The 27,149-nt window shown below is 47.9% G+C and overlaps 1 protein-coding gene and 1 long non-coding RNA gene across 3 annotated transcripts in view; one reads left to right on the top strand and one right to left on the bottom strand.

Moving 5' to 3' along the window:
- Positions 1-10,518: 10,518 nt before the first annotated feature.
- On the top strand, positions 10,519-15,899 carry LOC147247072 (homeobox protein Hox-D9b-like). Its single transcript, XM_086180653.1, has 2 exons — positions 10,519-11,245; positions 15,122-15,899. The coding sequence occupies exons 1-2, from the start codon at positions 10,567-10,569 to the stop codon at positions 15,364-15,366; spliced, it is 924 nt and encodes a 307-aa protein (XP_086036779.1). The 5' UTR covers positions 10,519-10,566; the 3' UTR covers positions 15,367-15,899.
- Positions 15,900-23,432: 7,533 nt separating this feature from the next.
- LOC147247070 (uncharacterized) overlaps positions 23,433-27,149 on the bottom strand; it is a 20,751-nt gene continuing 17,034 nt past the window's right edge. Inside the window, exons 3-6 of one of the 2 annotated variants that reach the window (XR_015109471.1) lie at positions 26,098-26,270; positions 25,427-25,692; positions 24,421-24,695; positions 23,433-24,285 (exon numbers count right to left, since the gene is read on the bottom strand). This is a non-coding gene — a long non-coding RNA (uncharacterized LOC147247070). Of the gene's footprint in view, positions 24,286-24,420; positions 24,696-25,426; positions 26,271-27,149 lie in introns of both variants that reach the window. The other variant, XR_015109470.1, reaches the window with a different exon arrangement.

The following is a 27,149-nucleotide window of genomic DNA, read 5'->3' as shown; positions in this document are numbered from 1 at the left end:
GTTTGTGGGCGGGCAGCTCAGGATGCAAACAGCCAATCAAAACGACAGCAACTGCACAGGAATCAACAATTTGACCAAGCAAACACTTCAGTCTACAAACGGTTAAAGAACCCCAGAATAAATACAGTGGAGTAAAAGTCGCCATCAAAGCTGATCATTCAAAAGAAGACAAACAGAAGGGATCTCAACGCAAGTTTAATTCATTGCTTTTTAAGTTCTAAGTGTAAGAACACATTTCACCACAGGGTGTCGCAATGTCCCTATTTGACGTGTCAATCAGCCACTCAGCTCCACCACAGCTCTCCCCTGTGAGGCGGTGACACCACGAAGTCCTTCCAGAAGTCTTGTTGAATTCCAAAGATCAATTGAATGTTTCTGTTGGTAAAGACAGAGGACGTGGACATTCGTAACAGACACAGTTACAAAATTATGTGTCGCTGGTAAAGGCACAGGCTCCAGCTCAGTCCTCCAGAACCAAACCAGACCCCCTCCAGACACCCATACACCCCTGCACTGGAGCTGACAGCTGACGTGGTTCCGATATCATCGGGCCTCATCCAAAAACCGGTTCTACGTGCTGTGGGACCTTTTAACCCTAATGCAGTCTTACAGGAAGCACAGCCTGATAGTGATTTGTAACTGCTGCTCTTGATATCTGCTCTGTAGCTGTCAATCATTCAGGCTTGCAAAGACCTGAATGTTGCAAGAGGGGCAGAATAAAAGTCCAGAGGAGGAGCAATACTCAGGCTCGGCTTCCTGCCTGGAAGACGAAACTGAAGGTTAAACAAAGATTTGTGAGTGAAAACATTTTGTGGTTCGTTTCTGTCCTGGATGGCCAGTATGAGAACTGCATGTGAAGACGCTTGGCAACCAGAGCGCAGCGGCTGGCAGCTAGCTTGAATGCATCATTAGCAAAGGGTGCATTTGGACCACAAGAACCTTCCACGGGGACTTTGTGTGTTTGGATGGCAGGAGCCAGGGACTAAATGCAGTTCCAGGGTACCTGATCTAAGAGCCCCTGTCCGGGACCAGTACTGTCTGAAGGGTTAGGGACTTCTGAATGGTTGAGTACTCAGTGTTTTACTCCTCCCACCATGATTGCTCTGCAAGAACAAATCCACGGTTCTACCACCTGTTCCAAGGCTATTGTTCCCAGGCATACACATGCGAACGTGCTACAGCTAGCAGCGCTGCTGGTCCACTCAAGAAACCAGGTTCTGGTTTTGCTGTGGCAACGTGAGCAGGATCACGGCGTGACTGATTTAGACAGATTTGCTCCATGAAAGGTTGTTGAAGTGCTCCTGCAGCTGCACCAGCTCCACCCTGATCCGCCACCAACCTCAGGACCGTCTGGTTGGGCCCAAACACAGGGATCATGTGGTTGGTGGCGGAGCCACACAGATACCCCTCTGAGCACGAGCCTCCACTGATCATCCACCAGGCAGCAGAACAGCAGCTCTGGTTCCCAGGCAGCCAGGTGAGCTGTGGCTACATCCCAACTGATGTGTGTGTGTGTGGGGGGGGGGGTGATAAACAACTGGGACTCCTGCAGTCACCTGATCCAGGAACCTCCTCCCCTGCAGATGAGAGCCAGATGTCAGTGGGGGGGGGGGGGGGGGCGTGTCCAGCGTGCAGGAGGCACCAGGGGTTGACCACCGTCAACTGCTGGTCTCTGATTGGAGGTTGAGCCCTTAAATTAATCACCAAGTCCACGAGCTCTAAGCGCGGTAGCGCGCGTGCGTAAGGAGGCGGGATCCCGCGTGCTTCGGGGCTCCAAGGTTCGGCCTCCTGGTGCCGAGAGTTCGTGATGTCATGAACCCCCAACACTCCCGCGTCTGCGTCTCTAACCTTGCGAGGACCTTCATTCCGCAGCTTTTCTACGTCACACAACCCAAATTATGCCCCGAACCTGAGTTCGACCCAGGTCGAGCCTTACACCGGGGCCTCGACAGCCCTTAGGTTTGGACCGTGAACGGCGTCGGTCCACGGGGAGCTGCTTACGTGCGCTCCCGCTGATGAGTCATTCCGAGCCGGCCGCTAGTTCCGCTTCATTAACCGTAAGGAGGCTGGGGCGGTGCCGCCGGACGGGAAGGCCGCGGGGAGCCGCTGCCGCTACACAATCACACGGAACCGGATTTTATCAGGCAGTCGTGTTGAGACAACAGGCGGCGGGTTCTGGGAGTTGTTAACGTCCGGAACAACTTCCTGTCCAGCGGCCAAGCAGCAGCTCTGCGGAAGCCAGAGGTCAAGCAGCTGCCCAGATATTGGCGTGCACACGTATTCTGACCTTTAAGGTAAAACTGCCCAGCGCGTTTTGCGAGGACAGCAACACTCGAGTGTCAGACAGAACCACGGGGTCCGAGTGTGAGGAGAACAAGAGGAACCACACACTGCAGGAACCAGCCGGACCCTGGACCTGATGCTAACTGATCCGTCCCCCAATTGTCTCCATTTTTCATAATCAAATAATAATAAAAAACTAGCAGCGGTGATCTGATCACGTGACCTCACCTGGACGGGACAGATGTTGCTCAGGTGTGTTGAGAGGTGGAGTTCTGAGTGCCTGCGGTGCCAGGAGCGAATGTTCGGGTCATAAATGATGGAACTGTCAGATGGACCGTGTCCCAAACTACGGGAAACACCAACGTGCTCCACTGATCGATCGATCGATCGATTGATTGATTACGGATATTTACAGTTACAAGGGTTTCTAATTTTGGTGTTTCGTTAAAACCTGGCTCATTTCAGTTCTTAATCATGAAAGTAATGTTGCTGTATTTTTTGTTAACATAGAATTCGTTTGGTAAAAGTTCATTTGTTTTCCTATTGTCACTTTTTAAGAATTCAAGGTTTTTAATTTCCATCGTCTTTCAAAAGAGAACAAAAATTCAATCGGTAAACGAAGAAAAGTGCGCCTGCCAGTGTTGCTAAGCCAGAAATCCTGTAATTAAATCCAAACAATAAAATAAAACCCTTCAAGGACCTCTGGAGATCCCCTGACCTCACGTTGAGAACCCCTTATTTACGGTGGAAGTTGCGTGTTTATCCGTGTTTGCCTGCCGAGAGAATAAAGAGACATTTAATTCACGCACGAGGGCTTGGAGGCGTTTGATGTGGTTTCATTTTAGTGACGCGATTCCCTTCATTTTTTATGTCTCGATTTAATTTTTCTGCTATTTTAAATATCGTTTAATTTCTTGCAAACGGATTAATTCCCTGGTTTATGAAAAGACGGAATTTTCTTGCAAATTCCGTCTTTTCATAAACCAGGGAATTTTATTAGGGAATGTAATCATTATTATTATTTGATTATTATTTGATGAATCCGTTCATCACTCGTTCCTCGACTCACGTCCTCAGCCTCCGTGTTGATTCAGGTTCATGACAAACGTCCTCATAATTCTGAGATAATTTTTTTAAATTCAAAAAGGAACGAATTACAGTTTTTGAGTAAATTTGTTGCTAATTTGTCGAATCGTCTCGGTAATAAAAGTTTTACCTCAATTACGATGAAAGCCGAACCGCCGTCAAACTCGGGATTGAAAAACGTGAGACGAAGGCGCGCGTACAGTTACTTCAGACTACTACTACTACTACTACTACTACTACTACTATTTTTTACCTGTAATTTTCTTTATAGTGATGAACCGGATTTATTAATTTTGGGAGCAGTTTACTCTAAAATATACGGTTTGTCTCCTGTCGTGTTTGTCGTCACGCACTTCTTCCATATTTAGTCATTTATTTATTCGGCTTGTAAAATAATAAAAACCTGTTACTGGCGTTTCTCACCGGGGACATCGGGGCCCGCTGGCCGCCGCCGGCTCCTCTGCTCCCTCCAGCCGGGGACTGCAGCTCCTCCACGCGCCTCCGTTCCGCGGGGCCTCCGTCGGAGTCGCGCGCCTCAGAGACTCGGCGGTCAGTCAGCGCGTCACGAGCCGTTCACCTGCCGGGGTGCGCGTCATCACCTCTGCTTCTCCGTCCTCGCCATCGTCGTCACAGGTGAGTCCGCCCTCCGGTGGCCGCCGGTGCTGCTCTTTGGCCTCCGAACGCCGCTGAACGCCTCGCGGACGCTTCCGTCACATCGCTTCTTCGGTCCTTCCTTCCGAGTCGAGAGCAACCGCAGGCCTGCGGGGCCGCTGGGGTTAAAGGTCATATGCCGAGATTCAACTTCGAGTGTTACCTCAAGTGCGTCGAGAGTTGACGTGTTCCCGTCCCAGTCCGTCCGGATCCGAGACACTGAGACTCAGAGCAGTAAAACCTGGCACCGTCTGTAAAGTGCTGCTGCTGCCTTGCTCAGCGAACACCGGACCGGACCTGCTGGACCGCGGCCGCGTTCAGGGCCTCCAGGAGATACTGATGACTCTCAAGGAACACGCCAAAGAGCTGATCCTGAATCAGCCATCAACACTGTATTTAAATCTCTTTTTTTGGCACAAATTTCCAAATTGAAGTCAAATTTTCTACGTTTCTAATTATACCGTTTTTGCATGTTTGAAAGGGTTTTTGTTAATGATCTATTTCTCTATTTAAGCCTTTTATTAGCTGTTGGTTCTCCAGTGATTATAAAGAGTGGTTCTAATTATTCCTCCGCTCCTTTGTTTTACAGATTCACTCAATTGAATTCAAATTAACAAGAAATTACATGTTAAAAAAATTACAGGAAAATGAGAAACGGAACTCACTAGGACGCAGGAAGGCGTGTCCAAGGAAGTGGTGTTTTCACTGCAGCGCTGCTTCTGTCATTGCTGGCCTCCACTGCCTTGGACATCAGCAGCACTTTTACAGGAGCGGCGGGCTGAACCCACCAGCGAGGGTGACTACAGCCCAGGCGCCACGAGCAGATGAGAGGAGGTCAGCAGGGCGCCCAGCGCCAGCCGAGCGTTAGAGCACTTTGTGTTTCAGTCACGGCGTCCTGAAGGACAAGAAGCCTTTTCAGTAGAAGCATTAATGAAGCTGACGGGGGAAAAAATCCCCTCTCACAAGGTGGGAGAGAACAGTTCTCAAACAGAGAACGTCAGAGATGGAACCTGGAGGGCGTTGCTGGCCTGCTAGCCTGTTAGCCTTCTAGCCCCTCAGCCACTGCTGCTGCTGAAAGAACTACAAGATGAAACTGACACTGACGTGATCCTGACACTCACACAGTCATGATGAGAGTGTGTGTGTGTGTGTGTGGGGGGGGGGGGGGGGCGCAGTGGGTGTATAAGAACCATTCAGCAGGAGAAAATGGCTTCCTCCCTGCACACCCAGCTATGGCGACTGAAACTGAGCAAGTAGGCGTGGAGTTGGAAACAGATTCCTTGGAGTAGGAAACAGAAGTGTGTCGCGTGCGTTGGAGGAAATGTGTTGGGGGAGGTGGACTGCAGACGGTCAGCTTCAATGTGACGTGGACATCAGGTGACAGTGTGACGCACCACCACATCGAGCTGTCGTTGGCTCCTGCTGGGCTCCACATGCGTGCTCGTGCTCTTGTTGTGTACTCCAGCTGATCATGGGGCTGGCCCACCAATCGTCATGGCAACCACAGGAGGATGCAGAGGGTCAACCAATCAGCTCAGCTCAGATGGGTCAGGAACTTTTCCCCTGGACCAAACTCCATTCAGAAAACTACCATTTTAAAGTTGGGCGTGTGCTGACAAAAGTGTGAATTTCTGTTTTGAACAAAGCAGCCTGATGATGACGTTTCTGCATCATCTGGACATTTTACTTGAATATTTACCATAAAGTCTCAGCCAGAAGCGGCCATGTTTGGTTGCGGCACTGTCGTGTTGGCCTCCATCATCACAGCTGCAGCTTTGACAGTTTGATGCATCACATAAACCTGCAGGACGACTCGAACGCCATCCCACCTGAGAGTCACTGTGGTGCACGAGAGTCTGGGCCCGGGTCCACTTTAGGTTTGCATGACCGACGTGAGCTGCAGGCGAGGAAGAGCAGCCACCGGATATCAGAGGAGATCATGAATAACAGGAGTGGGGACATGAGAGCGAAGAGCAGCTCCTGACACACAGAAGAAGAAAAACTGCACGGTGTTTCTGTCAGCGGGAAGGGAGAAGCCAGAGTGACCCAGCCTCGCCTCTCCGGCTGCAGGCCCTGCTCGAACTCAACAAGTGTGGATTCACGCTGGGTCTTTTCTCAGCAGCAGGGACGGGAGTCCAGCAGCTGCAGGAGTTTCTGCTCCTCATTCAAACCAGAACATCCAGACAGAACCGGGCCAGAGGGTTTTATTTCATGTGAAACAGGTCACATCTGGCAGAGAGAGACTGACGCCAACACCGACTCGGAGCGACCAGGAGCTGCCAGGAACTCTGGGAAATCAGAGCTTCTGCAAATCTGATCAAACTGCATTTATGAGTGAATTAAGATCAGATTTCTCCAGATGACAGGATGACACACACGATCAGAGGATCTGTGCGTGTGTGCGTGTGTGTGTGTGTGTTCTCTACAGATGCTTGCTGCCTTAATTTGGAGTTTTCTCAGTCGTGATGCAAAGCCCATGAAAACAGCCTGAGACGCCCGTGAGAGTTGAACATCATCAGCTGATCCTCATCAAACGAGTTTCTACACTTCGCTCGAACCCCATTTTGTTCTTGGGAGCGGTTTGTTCTGTTTCAGCTCGTTAGTTCTCTCATCTCCCTGTCTGTCCTATTCCCTCTTCCCATATGTTAGCCTGCTTTTTTAAATCTTGCATGTCGTGGTATGACTTCATGATGTTCTCCTCACTGATGATGTTTTATGTTGATTTTGTTGATGTTATTTGATGTTGTAGCTCCATAAATGACCACTTTGATACGCTGGAATTTCCAAAAGTACAAATAGATTTGTGGAAAATCTGCCAAAGTTTGACTTCACGTCTTCCCAACTGCCCGTTTTCACAGTGTCTGGCTTGAATATTCAACTTATGGGTCAGAACTTCATTTCGTTCCTGAGATTTTTCTCAGATTCATTTTAGTATTAGCTCGTAATTCGTCACCTTCTTAAAATTATTGCCTGACTCATTTTGTACAAAATTTGAGTTTTTGCTTAAATCAGCTACTTATGATGTTTTGTCTCCAGTTTTCTGGGTTTTCTGTAAACCTTGAATAATGACAGGCGATTATTTTAGGAAGGCGATGACTCGTAGCATGACTCAGCGATGACGGAGCCTCACCAGCGAGCGGAGGGGAACCTTCAGACGCGTGTGGCTGACGTGCCTCCTCACAGCAAAGTCAGCGTGCAGGAACCTTCCTCCACTTTTAGTTGTACTTGTCTGCGCCGCACCTGTCCAGCTCTCTGCTCGCACACTTCCTGTTTAAAAAGGCCATGAGGACACTGAAGGGTTAAAGGTATTTACAACTCTGTGGTAGTTGACCTGAAAGTTGTAAAATAGCAGTAAAATAAAGTGTTAATTTTGGGATCGCTCCCAGCTCAATAGATTAAAATAAGATTACCATGGCGGTGGGCATGAAAGGGTACAGTATGATGATGTCATATCCTGACTGCCTGGGTCCCAGTGTCCTCTCCTCCCTGACCCAGACTTTGAACACAGCGAGTCCAAGGCTGAAACTTGAACAACCACCATTTCCTCCGCTGGGGGGTTTTATTGGGGCAATGGAGAGCGTCTGCTGCCTCCTGCTCTTTGTCCCTGGGACCTGAGAGAAAGAGCAGGACGTGAAAGGAACGACTGTGTTCTCCTGCTTGGAACTCAAAGCTTTTAATGACCGTCAATAAACCCCACAGCGGGCTGTTGAATCAACATTCCACCAGGGAGAGGCACCGGTCGGACACGCAGGACCAGTCCATGAGATACTGGACTCAATACGGGGGGGCAGTCAACACTGAGTGCATCCCATATTTAACACTGAATTATTACTAAATGTTCTCCTCAATACTCAGAAGCACCGTGTGAATGCTTGAGTGGTTCAGACCCAGCAAATACAGAGAGTCACAGTTACTGGTGGATCTGATGTAGAACTGAACCTCCACCATCCACCAGTCTGGTGTTTACTGGTGGATCTGATGTAGAACTGAACCTCCACCATCCACCAGTCTGGTGTTTACTGGTGGATCTGATGTAGAACTGAACCTCCACCATCCACCAGTCTGGTGTTTACTGGTGGATCTGATGTAGAACTGAACCTCCAACATCCACCGGTCTGGTGTTTACTGGTGGATCTGATGTAGAACTGAACCTCCACCATCCACCGGTCTGGTGTTTACTGGTGGATCTGATGTAGAACTGAACCTCCACCATCCACCGGTCTGGTGTTTACTGGTGGATCTGATGTAGAACTGAACCTCCACCATCCACCAGTCTGGTGTTTACTGGTGGATCTGATGTAGAACTGAACCTCCAACATCCACCGGTCTGGTGTTTACTGGTGGATCTGATGTAGAACTGAACCTCCACCATCCACCAGTCTGGTGTTTACTGGAGGATCTGATGTAGAACTGAACCTCCAACATCCACCGGTCTGGTGTTTACTGGTGGATCTGATGTAGAACTGAACCTCCAACATCCACCGGTCTGGTGTTTACTGGTGGATCTGATGTAGAACTGAACCTCCAACATCCACCGGTCTGGTGTTTACTGGTGGATCTGATGTAGACCTGAACCTCCACCATCCACCGGTCTGGTGTTTACTGGTGGATCTGATGTAGAACTGAACCTCCTGATATCTTCAGCTGCTGGGAACCAGTCACCTGATTTCAGGTCTCTGACCTGGAGACCAGGAACCAGACGTTCTATTAGGAGAACTTGTTGACTGTTTTTCCGACTCCATCGGCCTGTAGTCTGTTAATTGGATCTTCAGGATGAGAAGGTGTCTGTCGGAGACACAGAGTCATGTGACTGCGGCGCTCCTCAGTAAGACTGAATTAACAGATTCAGGGGAGTTTCTAAAACTTTATCGAGGAAAGCAGGTTTTTCCGAAACGCCTCAAATAAGAACTGACATGTAACTTCTCTTTGGTCCTGCAGCGTTTCCTCTCATCAAAGTCCCTCGGCAGTGTGACTGGAGGTTCCAGGCTGACACGTGTTTATGATAATCCAGGATTTACTAATGTCACAGAGGTTTGGGGGTTGGATCCCGTTTCAAGTGATGTGTAAACCATGTAAAGATTCATGAGCCACATTCCATATTTGCCTTTGTAGCCTTCAGCTCCTGCTGGGGTTTGAGAGACTTTCAGCAGGTCTGAGGCAGTTCCAGCAGTGATGCTACGGAGGCCCGGAGGGGCCAAGCAGACAAGGGAGGGCAACATTTTATGGCCACAAGATCAAACTTGTTCCCACAATTATTAAATTTATGGTCAAGAGATTTAACATGATTCCATAAACGAATAAAAACTCCCACTCTCTCTGTGACCCCTCCAGGGCTCGGTACCGATCGGATGTGAGACGCAGTGGGGGAAAGTAACTGGAAAGTAACCGAGTACTTTTACTCTGTTTACATGTCAGGACACGAGTATTTTAGTTGAGTATTTTCATTTCAGAGGAATTTGGACTTTTATTTCGTGGAAATATTGCACTTTACCACTTTATTAATCTGAACCCGTCAGTTACTTTGTGTAGAACGATGATGAAGATGAAGGTGAGGAAGTTGAAGGTGAGGAAGGTGAGGAAGATGGAGATGAAGGTGAGGAAGATGAAGGTGAGGAAGATGAAGGTGAGGAAGGGGATGAAGATGGAGATGAAGGTGAGGAAGATGAAGGTGAGGAAGGGGATGAAGATGGAGATGAAGGTGAGGAAGATGAAGGTGAGGAAGGGGATGAAGATGGAGATGAAGGTGAGGAAGATGAATGTGAGGAAGGGGATGAAGATGGAGATGTGCTTTCATTCTGACTCTTGTTCAGCTGTGCTACAGTGTCAGCGCCATGGCGGCGGCGCCCACCTGTTTCACTCTGACTGACTGAGTTTATTCACACATTTTTCACCACAAAACTCAAATGATAAACGAAAACCCAGAAATGTCCCACAATGCTTTGCTGCGACAGCAGGTGACAGTCGACCAGCCAATACGACCAAACTGTATCGATCAGGCAGTTAATTGGAGGCGAGGCCGCGGCTTCCAAAAATAAGTGAAAATGTTTGTAATGAGTGACGTCACGAAGGGCTAAGGGGACAGACACGTCAGAAACAGTCGACGCCAGGAGCGCGTCAGGGCCGCAAACCATCTGTTTGTCCCGGCCAATATCGTCCCTGAGAAGACATGACGTCCATGAAGGCTGCTGAGGTTTAAGAAATCAACCGCGCGCGCACACACGCACACACACGCACACGCGCGCGCGCGCATCTCTCCCGGTGACTGACCGTGGTTTCATTGCGCGTGTTTCAGGAGCGCAGCCGCACATGTGGCGCAGAGGAGGCCCGCTATCACATTCCTGAGCACAAAAGAATGATTTGATTTATTTTCTTCTCAGGATAAATACAGTCCGACCACGTGACCTGCCACCCAGCCAATCAGCAGCTGAGGAGAAGAAGAGCAGCAAAAAAATTACTACCATTTTAGGGGAGGATGCGCGCCGCTGTACCGCCGTCTAAGGTTTTACTGTCGCCTTAAGTGTCTTTTTATGGAATAATAAAATAAACATGTCGCTAACGAATTATTATTCCATGATGGGGCTACAGACCGACGAGCCCTACGGGGCGCACTTCATCCCGGGAGCCCTGCAGGCTCCGGCGGCCGGCTGCGGGAAGCCAGGCCGGGCGGCGGAGGAGGAGGAGGGCTCCCCCGGCTCGCACGTTCCGGATTTCTCACATTTTTCCAGCAAACAAGCGAGTTTAAACGGCTTTTCTCCGTGGACGAACACTCCGTCCTCCTCCTCCAACTCTTCCCCGCAACTGCAGGCGGCCCCCGGAGCCTCCGTCCCGGGGCTCTTCCACCCGCACCCCCTCCTCCACCACCACCACCCGCCGCACCAGCAGCCCTACTACGGCCCGCAGACGCACGCCGAGCACCTCGCACCCTCCGCGGGCTCAGACAGCAGGTTCGTCCGCTGCTGGGAAGGACCGACGTCCACCTCGGACACCGGTTTCCCGGGATGCCTCCCGGGTCAGGGAGACCCCTCTAACCCGAGCCCGCGTTTCGAGACAGTTAAACCTGAGAGTTCCCCGCCTCCGCACGACAGCCCCGGGAATTCGAGCTTCGCCAGCACGACTGAGGTGGTCTTGGAGCGGCTAGGGACCGTGGAGGAGCTCGGAGGGAAGCGGGAGCCCCGGAAAGAGGACGAGGAGAGGAAAGCACCGCCGCCGCAGCAGGCTGACCCGGGTGAGTACCTCAGCAACGGGGCTGCAGAAGTGTGTGTGTGTGTGTGTGTGTGTGTGTGTGTGTGTGTGTGTGTGAGAGAGAGAGAGAGAGAGAGAGAGAGAGAGAGGAGAAAGCTGCCATATGTACGCAAGTGTGTGTGACTTTTATAGGCCTATAAATGTCTTGTAGGACTAAACGGCAAAATATAAAACTTTATTGTCCATTAAAATAATGAAGGTTGTGTTGTTGTCAGTCGCTTCGGCTTCATGTTGACGTGAAAAACTCGAGGAGGATTTCTGACCTCCAGGACCCGCAGCGCCGGGCTACCGGCTGACCCCAACCCGAGAAGTCCGCGTGCGCAGGGCCACGCGTGGGTGAAATCTCGACAAAGTTGGAGCCAGAAATTTAGAGACAGTTTTTACCGCAATTTAGAAACGTCATCAGGTCTAAAACATGACAGGAAAAATGTCGTCTAATTGACAAGTATTATTACAGCAGGACTACAAATGGTGGTAAAAAAAACAACAACAAAAAAACGAGCAAATAAAGAAAAACACGAGCTCCTGCAGGAGTTCTGTCCGCGCGCGCAGGACCGCTGGACCGCTCCGAACCCGCAGAAACTGAAACTGCGACGAGGTTTGGTTCTGAAAGGCGTCTAAATGCCGTCTTTGACAAGTTGAAATGTTTCGGCTCCGCGGTTTGAATGTTTGGATTTTCTTTCTTTTCTCTTTTCTTAATTTTCTTTTGGCCTCAACTTTGTTGGTTCTTTTAATGCGTTTAACAAACAAAGTCGGCCTGATCAAAGCGGAATATTAATGCAGAACAATTATAGCAAACCGGGATTAACCCGGAACGACTTCCAGGTCTTTGCTTTGTCGTTCTCACTTTTTTTTTTCTAATTTTGGGGTTGACGTGTGTGTGTGTGTGTGTGTGTGGGGGGGGGGGGGGGATAAGTCTCATGGACAGACGCCAGGTTGGAGGTTACAGAAAATGCTGACTCATGGTTTACCGGTCAAGAAGCGTTTTGCTCTTCTGACGTCACTGTAGGGTCACTTAGTTATAATCCGTGATTTTCAAAGTAGAGAGGTGTATCACGGGACAAGCTGTCCATACTGCAGTATATTGTAGTACTTGTGTTTCCATACATGGAGACTGGTGCCAAAGATTTGTATTGAACTGCTACATGAGGATACAATAAATCAGGTGACTCTCTTCTACACTGTTACGTCACTGTCGCCACCTTCTGTGAAACGAACTCAGCATCGCAGGAAGTACAGAGTTACTGCAGCTTAGGGTCTTGTTGTTCCTTCAATTCCACCGAGGTGTCTGGAACTGATGGGGGAAAATGGATGGATGTGTGTGTGTGTGTGTGTGTGTGTGTGTGTGTGTGTGTGTGTGTTTATGTACATATACATACATATATATATATATATATATATATATATATGTGTATACACACACACATATATACATATATATACAGTATATGTATGTATATATGTGTGTGTATATATATATATATACACACACATATATACAGATGTGTATATATATATATATACACACATATTTATATTTGTAAAAATATAGACACATATATACCTATGTATACATAAATTCGTGTGTGTGTGTGTGTGTGTGTGTGTGTGTGTGTGTTATCTGGCATTTCCTACCCTTGCATTTTAACAGTTTCAACTGGTAAGAAAATGTGTGTCAGAATCCACAGAAACAGTCAGGTATTTTTTATGAATGCATAACAAGTTTCATTTTATAAATATGTGAACACACACTGGAGAAACTGGAGTGCTCCCAGCCAGTCAGAGGGATTTTTCATGAGATGATTCCTGTGTGAGAATGTTCAGACTGACGTTCTAAAAGAAGAAATACTTGTGTGCTTGTTGTAGATTGTGCCTGTACAGCAAATTTATATATTTTATATATTTTCTTATTTTTAACAAATTCACAAATGAATGCATCACAGGCCAATTATTTTGTAAAAATTATAGTAACTTGTCCTTAATGGCTTAATTCAAAATAAGTAATATGAGAGTGTAATTTCTGAATAATTCTCCAAAGTTCAAGTTGTAGTCAGTATTTTTTCCACTTTTTATCTTCTGTAACTATGAAATTTTCTATTTGAGTCTGATTAATTTCTGCCAGTAGTCTGCCATTTTTACATTTCCAGTCTAATGTTCATGAATAGATTTAAATCAAAGTCTCATATAAATGTATCATGATGTGAATTTGCAATATAATTTTTTTTGTATTGAACTTAAATTATAAACTTTAAGCAAAACAAAAGTGCATTAAATCATATGATCTCACCAAAGATGTTCTAAGAGCCGTTTTAAACCAGTTTTATACCTTCGATGCGATTTGCCTCCTTTGATAAAAGAGATTTGTTCTGCTAGATTCTGCTCTTCTGACCTGCATGTCAGTTTTCTCTCTTTGGATTTTCCAAGTGGCCAATAAAAAAACTTCATATCAACTTCAAATGGCAGTCAGCAGTCAGCAGTTTAATAATTTAAAGAATGAAGCCACTGGTCAAATGTGCCTGCACTGGAGATTTAGAGGACATTCATTGGCTTATTGGAATGTGTATTTATTGCCGCTCGCTGTCTCTTCAAAATATTTTCACGGTGCAAATTCGTAGAGGAATCAGGAGGGTAATTTACTTTACTTCACATTCTTTTAATGCTGTGCAGTGATTTTGGGGCCATGAGATAGATAAGTTGTTCCCTTGATTTAATTAATAGCCATTACTGTGTTAGTGTTACTGTGGTAATGTTACTGTGGTAGTGTTACTGTGTTAGTGTTACTGTTTTAGTGGTACTGTGTTAGTGTTACTGCACTGCTGAGTGTTACAGTGTTAGTGTTACTGCGTTAAGTGTTACTGCGTTAGTGTTACTGCGTTACAGAGTGTTACTGTGGTAGTGTTACATCATTACTGAGTGTTACTGTGTTAGTGAGTGTTACTGTGTTAGTGTTACTGTGTTAGTGTTACTGTGGTTGTTAGTGTTACTCGGTTAGTGTCACAGCGTTACTAAGTGTTACATGTTAGTGAGTGTTACTGTGTTAGTGTTACTGTGTTTGTTAGTGTAACTGTGTTAGTGTTACTGCGTTACTGAGTGTTACAGTATAAGTGAGTGTTACTGTGTTAGTGTTACTGCGTTACCGAGTGTTACTGTGTTTGTGTTACTGAGTGTTACTGTGTTTGTGTTACTGTATTAGTATTATTGCGTTACAGAGTGTTACTGCGTTACAGAGTGTTACTGCGTTACAGAGTGTTACTGTGTTCGTGTTACTGCATTACCGAGTGTTACTGTGTTCGTGTTACTGTGTTTGTGTTACTGTATTAGTATTATTGCGTTACAGAGTGTCACTGCGTTACAGAGTGTTACTGCGTTACCGAGTGTTACTGTGTTCGTGTTACTGAGTGTTACTGTGTTTGTGTTACTGTATTAGTATTATTGCGTTACAGAGTATTATTGCGTTACAGAGTGTTACTGCGTTACAGAGTGTTACTGTGTTCGTGTTACTGCATTACCGAGTGTTACTGTGTTCGTGTTACTGAGTGTTACTGTGTTTGTGTTACTGTATTAGTATTATTGCGTTACAGAGTGTCACTGCGTTACAGAGTGTCACTGCGTTACAGAGTGTTACTGCGTTACAGAGTGTTACTGTGTTAGTGTTGCTGTGTTCATGCAGCATGCGTGTGCTCTTCTGTCTCTTTGTTACAAGTCAAAAGTCGCTTGCTCATAGAAGTTGTTCCTGACAATGATGAATGAATGAGAAAACTGTTTTCATGTCGGTCTTTCAACTTCTCTTTACAGAAGGGAGGAAGTTGATTTTATTGGCGAGAGGTAAAATTGTGACTGGGTTCTGTTTCTCCTGTAGAGAACCCGTCGGCCAGCTGGATCCATGCCAAGTCGACCCGGAAGAAGAGATGCCCGTACACCAAACACCAGACGCTGGAGCTGGAGAAGGAGTTCCTCTACAATATGTACCTGACGCGGGACCGGCGGCTGGAGGTGGCAGGACTCTTGAACCTGACAGAGCGACAGGTCAAAATCTGGTTCCAGAACAGACGCATGAAGATGAAGAAGCTGATGATCCGGGAGAGGCGGAGTCTAAATGAATGAGCGATTTGTGTTTTTTCAGGAGAGGTGAGGTTACATCAGCTAGAACGTGGTGCTGTGGACGGCGGTGAAGGTGGAACCTTGCAGGGGAGACCCGGATGTTGTAACGTTGTTTGACCTTTTTATGTTTGAAGTCTAAAACGCCGGCCATCTGCATATGAGGACGCTTCAGTCCAGCTGCAGCTTGAACCAGTTTGAAACAACGCTCAATAAAATCTTATTATTTACACCAAGATCTATAAAAAGATAAAGTTGAAGACTTAAAAACATTTCTGCTTCTACTAAGGTCGTATATCGCTCATTCCTAAACTACTTGACACATACTTGATTTCACATAAACTGCCTGAGTGCAAATCATGTGTTATTATTCAATGCTAAACCCAGCGTCCTTGTAAAAGGATTCTGGTCAGCCAGAGACGGGAACTAGCAACCATAAATCCAGCGCAGGATGTCACGACTGAGCATCTGTCTTCCAGCAGCCCAAACTGGATTTAAATAAAGTTTCACTAAATTCAATCCAAACTAAGGGAGCAAAACATCCACACGAGGCTTCTGTCATCAATGGCAGCAGGTCCAATCAAAGTGGCACTCGGGAAGGGGGGGGGGTGTCACACACTACACGTCATCTCGCTGCCACCCCAAAACGTTGTTAACACACAAGTACGTCACCTCCCCGACACAGAGCCGTTACACCCAGGAAAATGCTAATGCTAATCATGAATGCTAGCTCTACTAGCTGCCATGTTGACACATTAAAATAACTCCAACTCCCATTTAGTGAGGGAATCGTCTCACAACCACAATGTCAGGGCCACGTACAAAGTCACGATGCCATGCGGTGCCGCAGGAGAGGACGGAAACTCGCCCACTGGCAAAGAGAACTGACATGATTGCCAGCTTTACCAGGAACACAAAATAAAGACAACAGTTGATCAGTGTCACCGTCATTACGGATCTGGTGTTTCTGGTGGGCTTTGTCAGGATTATTATATACAAGGAACTACGAAAGAACCCATTTAATTTCAGGGCACTCTTTACTACTAGTTACAATGAGCCGTGAATCAGTTCTCACAGTAGAACGTCTGGTTCCACGTCTGGTTCCTAGCAGCTGGAGATATCAGCAGGTTCAGTTCTACATCAGATCCACCAGTAAACACCAGACTGGTGGATGGTGGTGGTTCAGGTCTACATCAGATCCACCAGTAAACACCAGACTGGTGGATGGTGGAGGTTCAGTTCTACCTCAGATCCACCAGTAAACACCAGACTGGTGGATGGTGGAGGTTCAGATCTACATCAGATCCACCAGTAAACACCAGACTGGTTGATGGTGGAGGTTCAGTTCTACATCAGATCCACCAGTAAACACCAGACCGGTGGATGGTGGAGGTTCAGATCTACATCAGATCCACCAGTAAACACCAGACTGGTGGATGGTGGAGGTTCAGTTCTACCTCAGATCCACCAGTAAACACCAGACTGGTGGATGGTGGAGGTTCAGTTCTACATCAGATCCACCAGTAAACACCAGACTGGTGGATGGTGGAGGTTCAGTTCTACCTCAGATCCACCAGTAAACACCAGACTGGTTGATGGTGGAGGTTCAGATCTACATCAGATCCACCAGTAAACACCAGACTGGTTGATGGTGGAGGTTCAGATCTACATCAGATCCACCAGTAAACACCAGACCGGTGGATGGTGGAGGTTCAGTTCTACATCAGATCCACCAGTAAACACCAGACTGGTGGATGTTGGAGGTTCAGTTCTACATCAGATCCACCAGTAAACACCAGACTGGTGGAGTATTAAGAACCTGAGTTGCCAACAAGAGTTGGAGTTCAAGCAGTTGACAAATTTCACTGAACCTTCAGTTGGTTTTAATTCAAGTTGAATCGTGTAAATATTCGTCTTTTGTCATTGCACGTCTGGACTGAAGGTCAATGTGCTGCTTCTACTCCTCCTGGTGGTCGTTCACTATCCTCGTGGTTGAAAATGACACAAAGAAACAACCCTTTCTTAATTGAACACGTCATACGGTGTCAAGCATTTCCTGCATCCAAAGCAGGAGCTGTCAAAGCTCTCATGAGCGTTCGTCCTCCTCAGCCTCCTGCAGGCAAGAAAAAGAAGATGAGCTGTTTTTTTTTTTTTACTTCCTCCCGTCTGACTACCAGACCAGAAGCTACAAGAGGCAGCTTCTGCTGAGCAAGAGCGGCGTGGAAATGGTCACCAATGTTGACTGGAGATTCATGATTGGTTTTGTGAAAGTGAAGGGAAACTTGCAGCTGCAGACATACGTGAAGCGTGACTTTGATTGGCGCTAGTTCTAAATACACGGTGAGGTAAGGAACCAGTGGGCGTCCCGGCTCACGGCTGGTGGGGAGGAGGGATCTGGTTACTGGAGAAGGAAATCAACAGCAGCGACCACATATTTTTGATGATTGTGGCTAAATCTGAACAACCTTTTGTTTGAAGTGTTGCAGCTTCAGTGTTAGATTAGCACTAATGCTTAATTTAATTATGAATTCAACACCATAATGCTTTAAAGAAAATATATGAAAGCAAAACTTATTCTTCAGGTGTTTTCAGGTGAATTCTGCAGCAGTGAGATGCCAGAGTCCTGACTTCTTGTTGTGGCTCGTGTTGCAACAGGCCGGGTCTCCCCCAAATATTCCTCAGCAGGATGGAGACACAGAGTTCATCTTGTCTGTTTTTTACCTGTGCATGTATCCAAGCTGGTGTCTTTGTTGTCGTCGTCATTGTTGCTGTATATATGTATCTGTTCCTGGTCTGTTATGCAGATGTGGCCACGCCCCATTTCTCTCTGTATATGATCACACACCAGTCACGGCTAAGCTAGATGGCAGTCTGATGGTTGATTGTTTCCTTCCTGTTAGAATGCTGCAGTACAACGCCGAGTACAACCAACAACGCACAACCTCTCTATATTCCAGGACCATTAACCGAACAGTAAGTGAATGACTCGCGGATGTCAAGTTCTCTCTGGGAGGACAGGAAACTCACCAGGCTATGTTAGCCTAACGCGGCAGGTCATAGAACTGGAGTCAAGATGTGATGAAATAAAGCCTTCATCTGCTCATTTAGGCTAAATATGCTGCTTGTATGGTGACTTTTATAATGAAATAAAAATGAAGAGTGACTTCATGTGCTGTGTGTTTCACGCATTTCATTCATCAGTTTTACATTCTAGTGATATGTTACACTCCAGGAATCATCACCTAACAAGCGCTTACGGTCTACCACTCTAACTGGGGTCAGAGGTCAGACAGTAGCGAGTTAGCAAACAAGAAGCAAGCTGCTGAGAATCACAGGTAACGACGTCAGAGACGAGGTGGGCGGCCACGACACCAGCAGAGGAACAAACAAGCCACAGAAACACTCGGCTGGTTTGAACTTCTGTAGCCAATCAGAATCAGGCGCTGCTAAGGCTCAGGATGCAACGATGCTGCCAAATCAAGCCAGACAGGAAAACACAGTCAGAAGAAGGCGCCTTCGCCTTGACATCAACTCACCAGAAAACCCAGCTGACCTGCAGGTTCAACTATTGGTGAAAATTGCCATTTTCAGCGCTTCAGCTCAGAGGTTGTTGTTTCTCACAGTGACCCTGAACACGGTAGCGGGCTGACAGCAGTGGAGGGGGAGCGTCACAAATGGAGCAGTCGCTCAAGGGCGAGCGAATACTGTCAACATTTGGGGGCAAGAAGAAGAATGTTGACTGTCGAAAGGCATGTGACGGCGTGTATGTGTGCATCAAGGTGTGTGTCAGTAGTGTCAGTGGTGAGGTGTGTGTCAGTGGTGAGGTGTGTGTCAGTGGTGAGGTGTGTGTCAGTGGTGAGGTGTGTATCAGTGGTGAGGTGTGTGTCAGTGGTGAGGTGTGTGTCAGTAGTGTCAGTGGTGAGGTGTGTGTCAGTGGTGAGGTGTGTGTCAGTGGTGAGGTGTGTGTCAGTGGTGAGGTGTGTGTCAGTGGTGAGGTGTGTATCAGTGGTGAGGTGTGTGTCAGTGGTGAGGTGTGTGTCAGTAGTGTCAGTGGTGAGGTGTGTGTCAGTGGTGAGGTGTGTGTCAGTAGTGTCAGTGGTGAGGTGTGTGTCAGTGGTGAGGTGTGTGTCAGTAGTGTCAGTGGTGAGGTGTGTGTCAGTGGTGAGGTGTGTGTCAGTGGTGAGGTGTGTATCAGTGGTGAGGTGTGTGTCAGTGGTGAGGTGTGTATCAGTGGTGAGGTGTGTGTCAGTGGTGAGGTGTGTGTCAGTGGTGAGGTGTGTATCAGTGGTGAGGTGTGTGTCAGTGGTGAGGTGTGTGTCAGTAGTGTCAGTGGTGAGGTGTGTGTCAGTGGTGAGGTGTGTGTCAGTAGTGTCAGTGGTGAGGTTTGTGTCAGTGGTGAGGTGTGTGTCAGTAGTGTCAGTGGTGAGGTGTGTGTCAGTGGTGAGGTGTGTGTCAGTAGTGTCAGTGGTGAGGTGTGTGTCAGTAGTGAGGTGTGTGTCAGTGGTGAGGAGTGTGTCCGTAGTGTCAGTGGTGAGGTGTGTGTCAGTAGTGTCAGTGGTGAGGTGTGTGTCAGTAGTGAGGTGTGTGTCAGTGGTGAGGAGTGTGTCCGTAGTGAGGTGTGTGTCAGTAGTGTCAGTGGTGAGGTGTGTGTCAGTAGTGAGGTGTGTGTCAGTGGTGAGGAGTGTGTCCGTAGTGAGGTGTGTGTCAGTAGTGTCAGTGGTGAGGTGTGTGTCAGTAGTGAGGTGTGTGTCAGTGGTGAGGTGTGTGTCAGTGGTGAGGTGTGTTTCAGTAGTGAGGTGTGTGTCAGTAGTGAGGTGTGTGTCAGTAGTGTCAGTGGTGAGGTGTGTCAGTGGTGAGGTGTGTGTCAGTGGTGAGGTGTGTGTCAGTAGTGTCAGTGGTGAGGTGTGTGTCAGTGGTGAGGTGTGTATCAGTGGTGAGGTGTGTGTCAGTGGTGAGGTGTGTATCAGTGGTGAGGTGTGTGTCAGTGGTGAGGTGTGTGTCAGTGGTGAGGTGTGTATCAGTGGTGAGGTGTGTGTCAGTGGTGAGGTGTGTGTCAGTAGTGTCAGTGGTGAGGTGTGTGTCAGTGGTGAGGTGTGTGTCAGTAGTGTCAGTGGTGAGGTGTGTGTCAGTAGTGAGGTGTATGTCAGTGGTGAGGAGTGTGTCCGTAGTGAGGTGTGTGTCAGTAGTGTCAGTGGTGAGGTGTGTGTCAGTAGTGAGGTGTGTGTCAGTGGTGAGGTGTGTGTCAGTGGTGAGGTGTGTTTCAGTAGTGAGGTGTGTGTCAGTAGTGAGGTGTGTGTCAGTAGTGTCAGTGGTGAGGTGTGTGTCAGTAGTGAGGTGTGTGTCAGTGGTGAGGTGTGTATCAGTGGTGAGGTGTGTGTCAGTGGTGAGGTGTGTGTCAGTGGTGAGGTGTGTGTCAGTGGTGAGGTGTGTGTCAGTAGTGAGGTGTGTGTCAGTGGTGAGGTGTGTGTCAGTGGTGAGGTGTGTGTCAGTAGTGAGGTGTGTGTCAGTGGTGAGGTGTGTGTTAGTAGTGTCAGTAGTGAGGTGTGTGTCAGTGGTGAGGTGTGTGCCAGTGGTGAGGTGTGTGTCAGTAGTGAGGTGTGTGTCAGTGGTGAGGTGTGTGTCAGTAGTGAGGTGTGTGTCAGTAGTGAGGTGTGTGTTAGTAGTGTCAGTAGTGAGGTGTGTGTCAGTGGTGAGGTGTGTGCCAGTGGTGAGGTGTGTGTCAGTAGTGAGGTGTGTGCCAGTGGTGAGGTGTGTGTCAGTAGTGAGGTGTGTGTCAGTGGTGAGGTGTGTGCCGACTGGCCCGGGTCTCCCCTGCTCTCTTATGGGGGGGGGGGGGGGGGTGTGAATGGCGTTAACTGAATGAACAGCCTCGGTCTTCCAGTGCACGTGAGCTCTCCTGCAGGAGAAGCGCTGAGAGCCAGCAGAGCGATGCATTGTGGGTATTCAAAGTCAAGGGTTGTACCGCTGCAGGTATCTGGGCTCCAGCTCTGCCTGCGCGTCTGCTTGCAGCCTCGCGGCAGCTCGGCTCCTTTATGGCGGCCATTTCAGCCCCGGAGCGCGGGGTCATAAAGCAACTGAGAGTAAACGTGACTTTTCCTTGCGCGGAGACAGGAACCATAAAGCAATCCAGGCCAGACAGCCAGCGGGACTATATGGTGTTATTGGACACCCTTTCCTGCCCCGGAGCCTCCGTATCCCCCTGAACGCCATTGTCCCAGACCAAACGCCCCCCGACCAGAGACGCAGTAAACGGTGCGGTAACCGAGCAGAACCGACATGCAGAGGACGGTGTGGCCACCCCGCGTCGCCTCTCGCCTTCCTGCTGAACCTCACTAAAGTTGGACAACAAGCAGCGATGTTGGGCTGCGGGGGGTGACACACAGGCTCCAGAGGTTTCTGCTCCAGACCCGACACCAGACCCTCACCGGGACTCCTCATCGGTTTGTGGTCTTTAGAAAACAGACGTTTCCAGCTTTCGTGTCCGCGGCTTTGTATTTGAGGTTTGCATTTTTTTTTTGTCGTTCCTGATTGGACTTCGTTTGCTGCACTTGATTCCAATCCGCTGCGCGCGTTCACTGACATTTACGGTTTTCCAGTCGCCATGTCGAGATCTTTAAGATGTTTCACGAATTAACATTTGTTGTAATGAATTAACGACGACATCGATTTCATGCTCCACAAACTTGGACCAGCAACCGGAAACAGCTGACGACTTTTCTGCTTATCGATGTTTTTCATGACATCACGTTCTTCTTCTGCTGTTGCACTGAAACCGTCGGTCTCCTAATTTAACGGCTTTTTTCTATTAATTCTGTAATTGTTGCTTTAATATTTTTTTCGTCCTGATGCTTCGTTATTTTATGTAAATCACTTTTTGTTGAAATGTACAACAAACAGCTAAAAGTCATTAACCAGTTAGTCGACTGAGACCAGCAGAATTATTCTTGTCATATTAAAGAAATGTACAAAAAAACTAAATAAATGTTATTTTATAAATAAATTAATGAATAAATAAATATGTTTCTGCCTTTTGTTCAATAACTAATCATTACAATCTTCATTTTAGTTTTTAATGATCAGTTGCAATTGTCAATCAGTCAATAGAGTAAATAAGCCGTCGATAAAGTAATCAACTACAGTAACGAAATCCAGCATGAATGCTCCAATAATAATGACATCATCATCACGTCAACGGTGCTCGTTTTTCTCAACGCACGGAATCACTTTAATGTCGAGGTTCTGATGTTTCGTCTTCTGCTGATTAAAACGTGGCTCTTCATCATTTAATGAAGAATAAATTCGACAGAAAGATTCGTAATTAACGTCATAATTAGATGCCACATTTGAAAGTTCAGCAGGTGCAAAAAAATCTGTCTCTTCAAACTTTTGAGCACAAAAACCACGTTGGGTCTTTTTCTCAAAATACAAACAACAACGAAGGAAGCTGCCTGCTGAGGTTACGAGTCCTGATTGAACGTCGAGCGCAGAATGACGCCAGCACAGCCAGGAAACGCGTTGCCATAGTAACACCGCTGGGACCAAATCCCGTGGTTATATCGTTAATGTCTTATTCACCTCCGGAGGCTGCCAACATATCTGATTGGTTGATGATATCGATATTTAGCTTATTTGTCCATAATATCATCATTGTGTTTTTTGAGCAAAGGGTTGGATTTCATAAACAAAACTGAGTTTGAATAAAATCACGAAACGCGCGGCGGAGGACGAGACACACCAAGTACGCATGCGCCGTCCGTGCACGCAGTCACCTGCAGTTGTGTAGATGTCATTGTGGTGGCGTGGTAGTTGCAGCATTCGGCCGCTGGATGGCAGTGTTGACCTACAGCCCAACCGAGCGCGTCTCTCTCTCTCTGTCTGTCTGTCTCTCTCTTTGTCTGTCTGTCTCGCTCTGTCCCCCCCCCCCCCCCCCCAACTCTGGACTGAAAGAAAACACTTTTTTCTTTTGTTTTTCATTTTCAACTCCAAGCAGGTTGTGTTGGGGGGGGGGGGGGGCATATTCATTGCGTCAAGAACCACATCCTCTAAATACCCCCCCCCCCCCACCTGTGGTCTTTAAGAAAAAGTGAGGCGCCATCTTTGTTCCTTCAGACGTTGTTGTCCTCCAACTATCATCTACACTTTGCGAGAGGGAGCAACTTTATTGCCACACCATGCACTCTTGTACTAATACTCTGCATTCACTGTAATACTTCATTTTACAGTTTTCTACCTGCAGGTTTTCCTCACTGCTTGTTAAAGTGCGTCAGTGCCCCCTAGTGTGTGTTGACATCACTGCAGGTGCCACAGCAGCCATCCAGTCTGGCGGTCAGCAGCAGAAGCACTCAGTTCAGGTAAAGGTCATGGTTTGGGTGCAGGTGAGGACAGTCGAGACTGAGACGGAAAGTCAATGCTCACCATGGCAACAGGAAACCGTCAAATCCCGTTTCCACATCCTCCATTCCACCTGCGTGTTGAGGGTCACGTGACACGGGTCGCCTGCAGTGCAGGCCCTGTGATGACTTGGTGCTCACTGGTACTGAAGGTCCCGAGTTGGATTGAGTTCTGTTGATGAGCCCTGCTCTCAGAAACCCTGAGCACACCAAGGTGAGTCACGGGGCCCCACAAAGTTCAGTTCTTGACCCGCCAGCATTCACCTCACTCGTGCTACTGCGTACTCCAGGTGGGAGGAGTAAGATGACGTACCCCCACCGATTGCAAGTGCCACACCACTCCCATCCGTGACGCGGCCGGTAGTTTTACACCGATGTTGTTCGGTTCGAGTTGACTCGCCAGCACGAGCCTCAGACTCGGTGGTTTTCAGTTGTGCCTTCACAGCGACGCGGTTGGCGAATCCTGCCAGAGCTGAGAGGCCTCGGCCGGGAGCCGGAGCCCTGGTCCCCCTCAGCTCACCTCGCTACTGCGGGCCTGCTAACACAGAAAAAGACAGGGGAGAAGCGAGCTCGCCTCTCAGGTTCATTCCAGACCAGGAGCGGGCCGGACCGGACCGGACCGGACCAGCGGGATCGTTAGGAAAGTTCTCCATGACATTAAGGAACCTGCCTTCTGTTTCCTGGGTTGGTCATCAGTGTCATTGCGGTTATTATTAATGCCATCGACCTTTTCATCTGCCTGGCGACACGGCTGAGCTTCGTCTTTATTACCTGAAAAAATCACCTGATATCAACAAAGGTGCCGACATGTTTACGTTTCATGCACAACCCGGTGTTGCTCTGACGTCACTGGCCTGTAAATTAGCCGTCACCAACTTGCGTCATGTCGACGTTGCTCCCGCCGCTTGAAGAGAAAAACGATTCAACGTTGCAAAGTCACGTGACCTGACAAGCGAAAAACCACGAACAGTAGAATTCACACACGTGTGTGTTGACATATTTGAGGGAGACAAAGTTAAATTATAGACAGTTCTGTACACATTCCATGTTTACATGTGTTCATACTAACCTACATGTCTGTATGTACATGAACACATCATGTATGTTATATGTTTATATGTTATTGGAACCCATGTGAGATGGATGGGTTCTTCATTTCCATCACGTTCTCTTTATTCATTTATTAGAAAAGCAGACCCCACCCCCCACCCCATGGCCTCCCGCTATTGGCCAGTGACGGTCATGTGCGCGGGCGCGCAGCAGCAGCAAGCACGCGCCCCCCGCCAGGGCTGTCGCGCGCCTCCGTGGACGGTTCCCTCTTAATTTCTCTCCACTTTTAAGTCTCTTGGTTTCATTTTCTGATCAAATATTTTAAAATATTTCACTTGTTCCCATCAAACGAAAACTCGATCTCTTCCGCATCTTCGACCGACCAAACACCACCTACGTCACGTGGCCCGCTCTGGCGTCAGGGTGCTGCGGGGAGCCTGGGCCTGACCAGGCATCACTGCTGGTCATGTGACCTGCAGTATGCGAGTGGTCCCAGGTTTCAAGGAGACAATAAGACTGATATTAAGGATGACAACACCTCCACCACAGAGGTGTGTGTGTGCGAGTGTGTGTGTGTGTGTGTGTGCGAGTGTGTGTGTGTGTGTGTGTGTGTGTGTGTTATTAACCTCAGAATCATGATATAAGCAGCTGCTGGTGACGGGTGTGTAAACCAGTGGAGGCCTGGTGGGAGGTGGTCAGGGTCCGACCCTGTCAGGCTTCATGATGCTGGACCAGCGCAGAGTTCCCGTGATGTCATTAACCTCTGATGTTTCCTAAACCTTCAGCTGGCGAGGCTGGTCGGTGGCCATGTTGTAAGTGAACAGTCTGAGCCGGACGCCCGCTGTCGCGCTGCCTCTGCTAGTCAGACTTGTCTTCCTGCAGGTTTTTCTCCCTGAAATGTTTCAAAGCTGTAAAGGAAAATTCCTTCCTGCTTGTTGGACAGATGGACGGACGGGGACAGAAGGAATCCCCTTCCTCTGGGTTTTTGTTTTCCTTTTTTATGACGGCACTTTGAGAGACAAAGAGGTAGAAATAAAGACAGTATTTCTCCCTTTTTCCAACCTTACAGGTCTTTCTTCTGGCGGGGCAGCAGGGTGTGAGAGATAGAGGTGAACAAAGACAGTATTTCACTGCTGCTCACACTCACGCTCACTATTTACAACCTACTGCAATGCGGCAGAATCTGTGTGTGTGTGCACGCGCGTGCATGTGTGTGTGCGTTTATGAGCAAACTTGTGTGTGAAGGCGAGAAACAAAGAGACAAAAGGAGACAGGGATGGCGATGACGCCAACAAACCTTAAATTAAAGCTGGGAGACAGACAGACGTCAGGATTTTCCAGGACACGATTGTCTCTCTTGTGCCTGCCGGACGGCGTCGAGACCCCAGACGGACGTGCACCACCGGGACCACAGGCTGCAGGTTTGTCCTCCGTGTCCAAACCGTCTGATGTGCTCACGTCGGACTCGGTCTGTGACGGAGCAGAGAATAAAACCCTTTAGTACGGAGGTTTCTGTGCCCGCCGGCCCATCAGAAGTCAAGCTGCGCACCAGGGACCCAAAAATATTTGGGTTTTCAAGCTTTTAAACGAGAGCTGCAACAGTTAATTTATTGATCGAAATCGATTAATGGCAGTGGTTTTTCCTTTCTGCCTTTATTACAGCAAAAATGTGGAATATTCGCTGCTTCTAGAATCTTGAATATCAGGATTTGCTGCTTTTGAGCCTTCGGACCGTTGGACGGACGACAGAAGCAGACGGTCAGGTAAGAAAACTGATGGACGTCTCAACGTTTTCAACAATCTGATGCTCAAAGTCGTGGCGAGCTGCAGATTTAGAGAACAGGAAATCTGATCCCGTTGGACACAGAAACATTGAATACTTACAAGAAATAAAAGTCTGAATAATCTTTTAACAAAACACATTTTGTCTGCTAAAAATGTGTTTCATTTTTATTCTCTCTATCTAGATACATCTCTAAATATATCTGTAGATGATACAGACAGACAGACAGATATAAATTGATATTAGTGCCATGCCGGCTGATTAGGAACCTTAGACTATAGGAAGATCAGGCTTACGTTAAACAAGCACCAGCTTCTGCCGTTGGGCTGAAGCTCTGGTGAAGCTGGAGGAAGGTCCAGATACCGCTTCAAGGCCTGAGGGTGCAGTTGCCACCGTGAGCCACCAGGGGGCGGGGCCGCTCAGGAAAAGGATGCTGCCCAGCAACCGCTGATGCTGCAGGTTGGTAGTAGTAGTAGTAGTAGTAGTAGTTGTAGTAGTAGTATAGCTGAACAGGATAAAGATCCATCCATCCTGGCAGTCAGCAGGGACACCGACATCTCGTAAAA

Source organism: Aulostomus chinensis, chromosome 16 (genome assembly GCF_037954235.1).
Source record: "Aulostomus chinensis isolate RoL2024-O1b breed Wild chromosome 16, RoL_Achi_v1.0, whole genome shotgun sequence".
Classification (NCBI taxonomy): Eukaryota; Metazoa; Chordata; class Actinopteri; order Syngnathiformes; family Aulostomidae; genus Aulostomus; species Aulostomus chinensis.
This window is presented reverse-complemented; position numbering and strand designations above follow the sequence as displayed.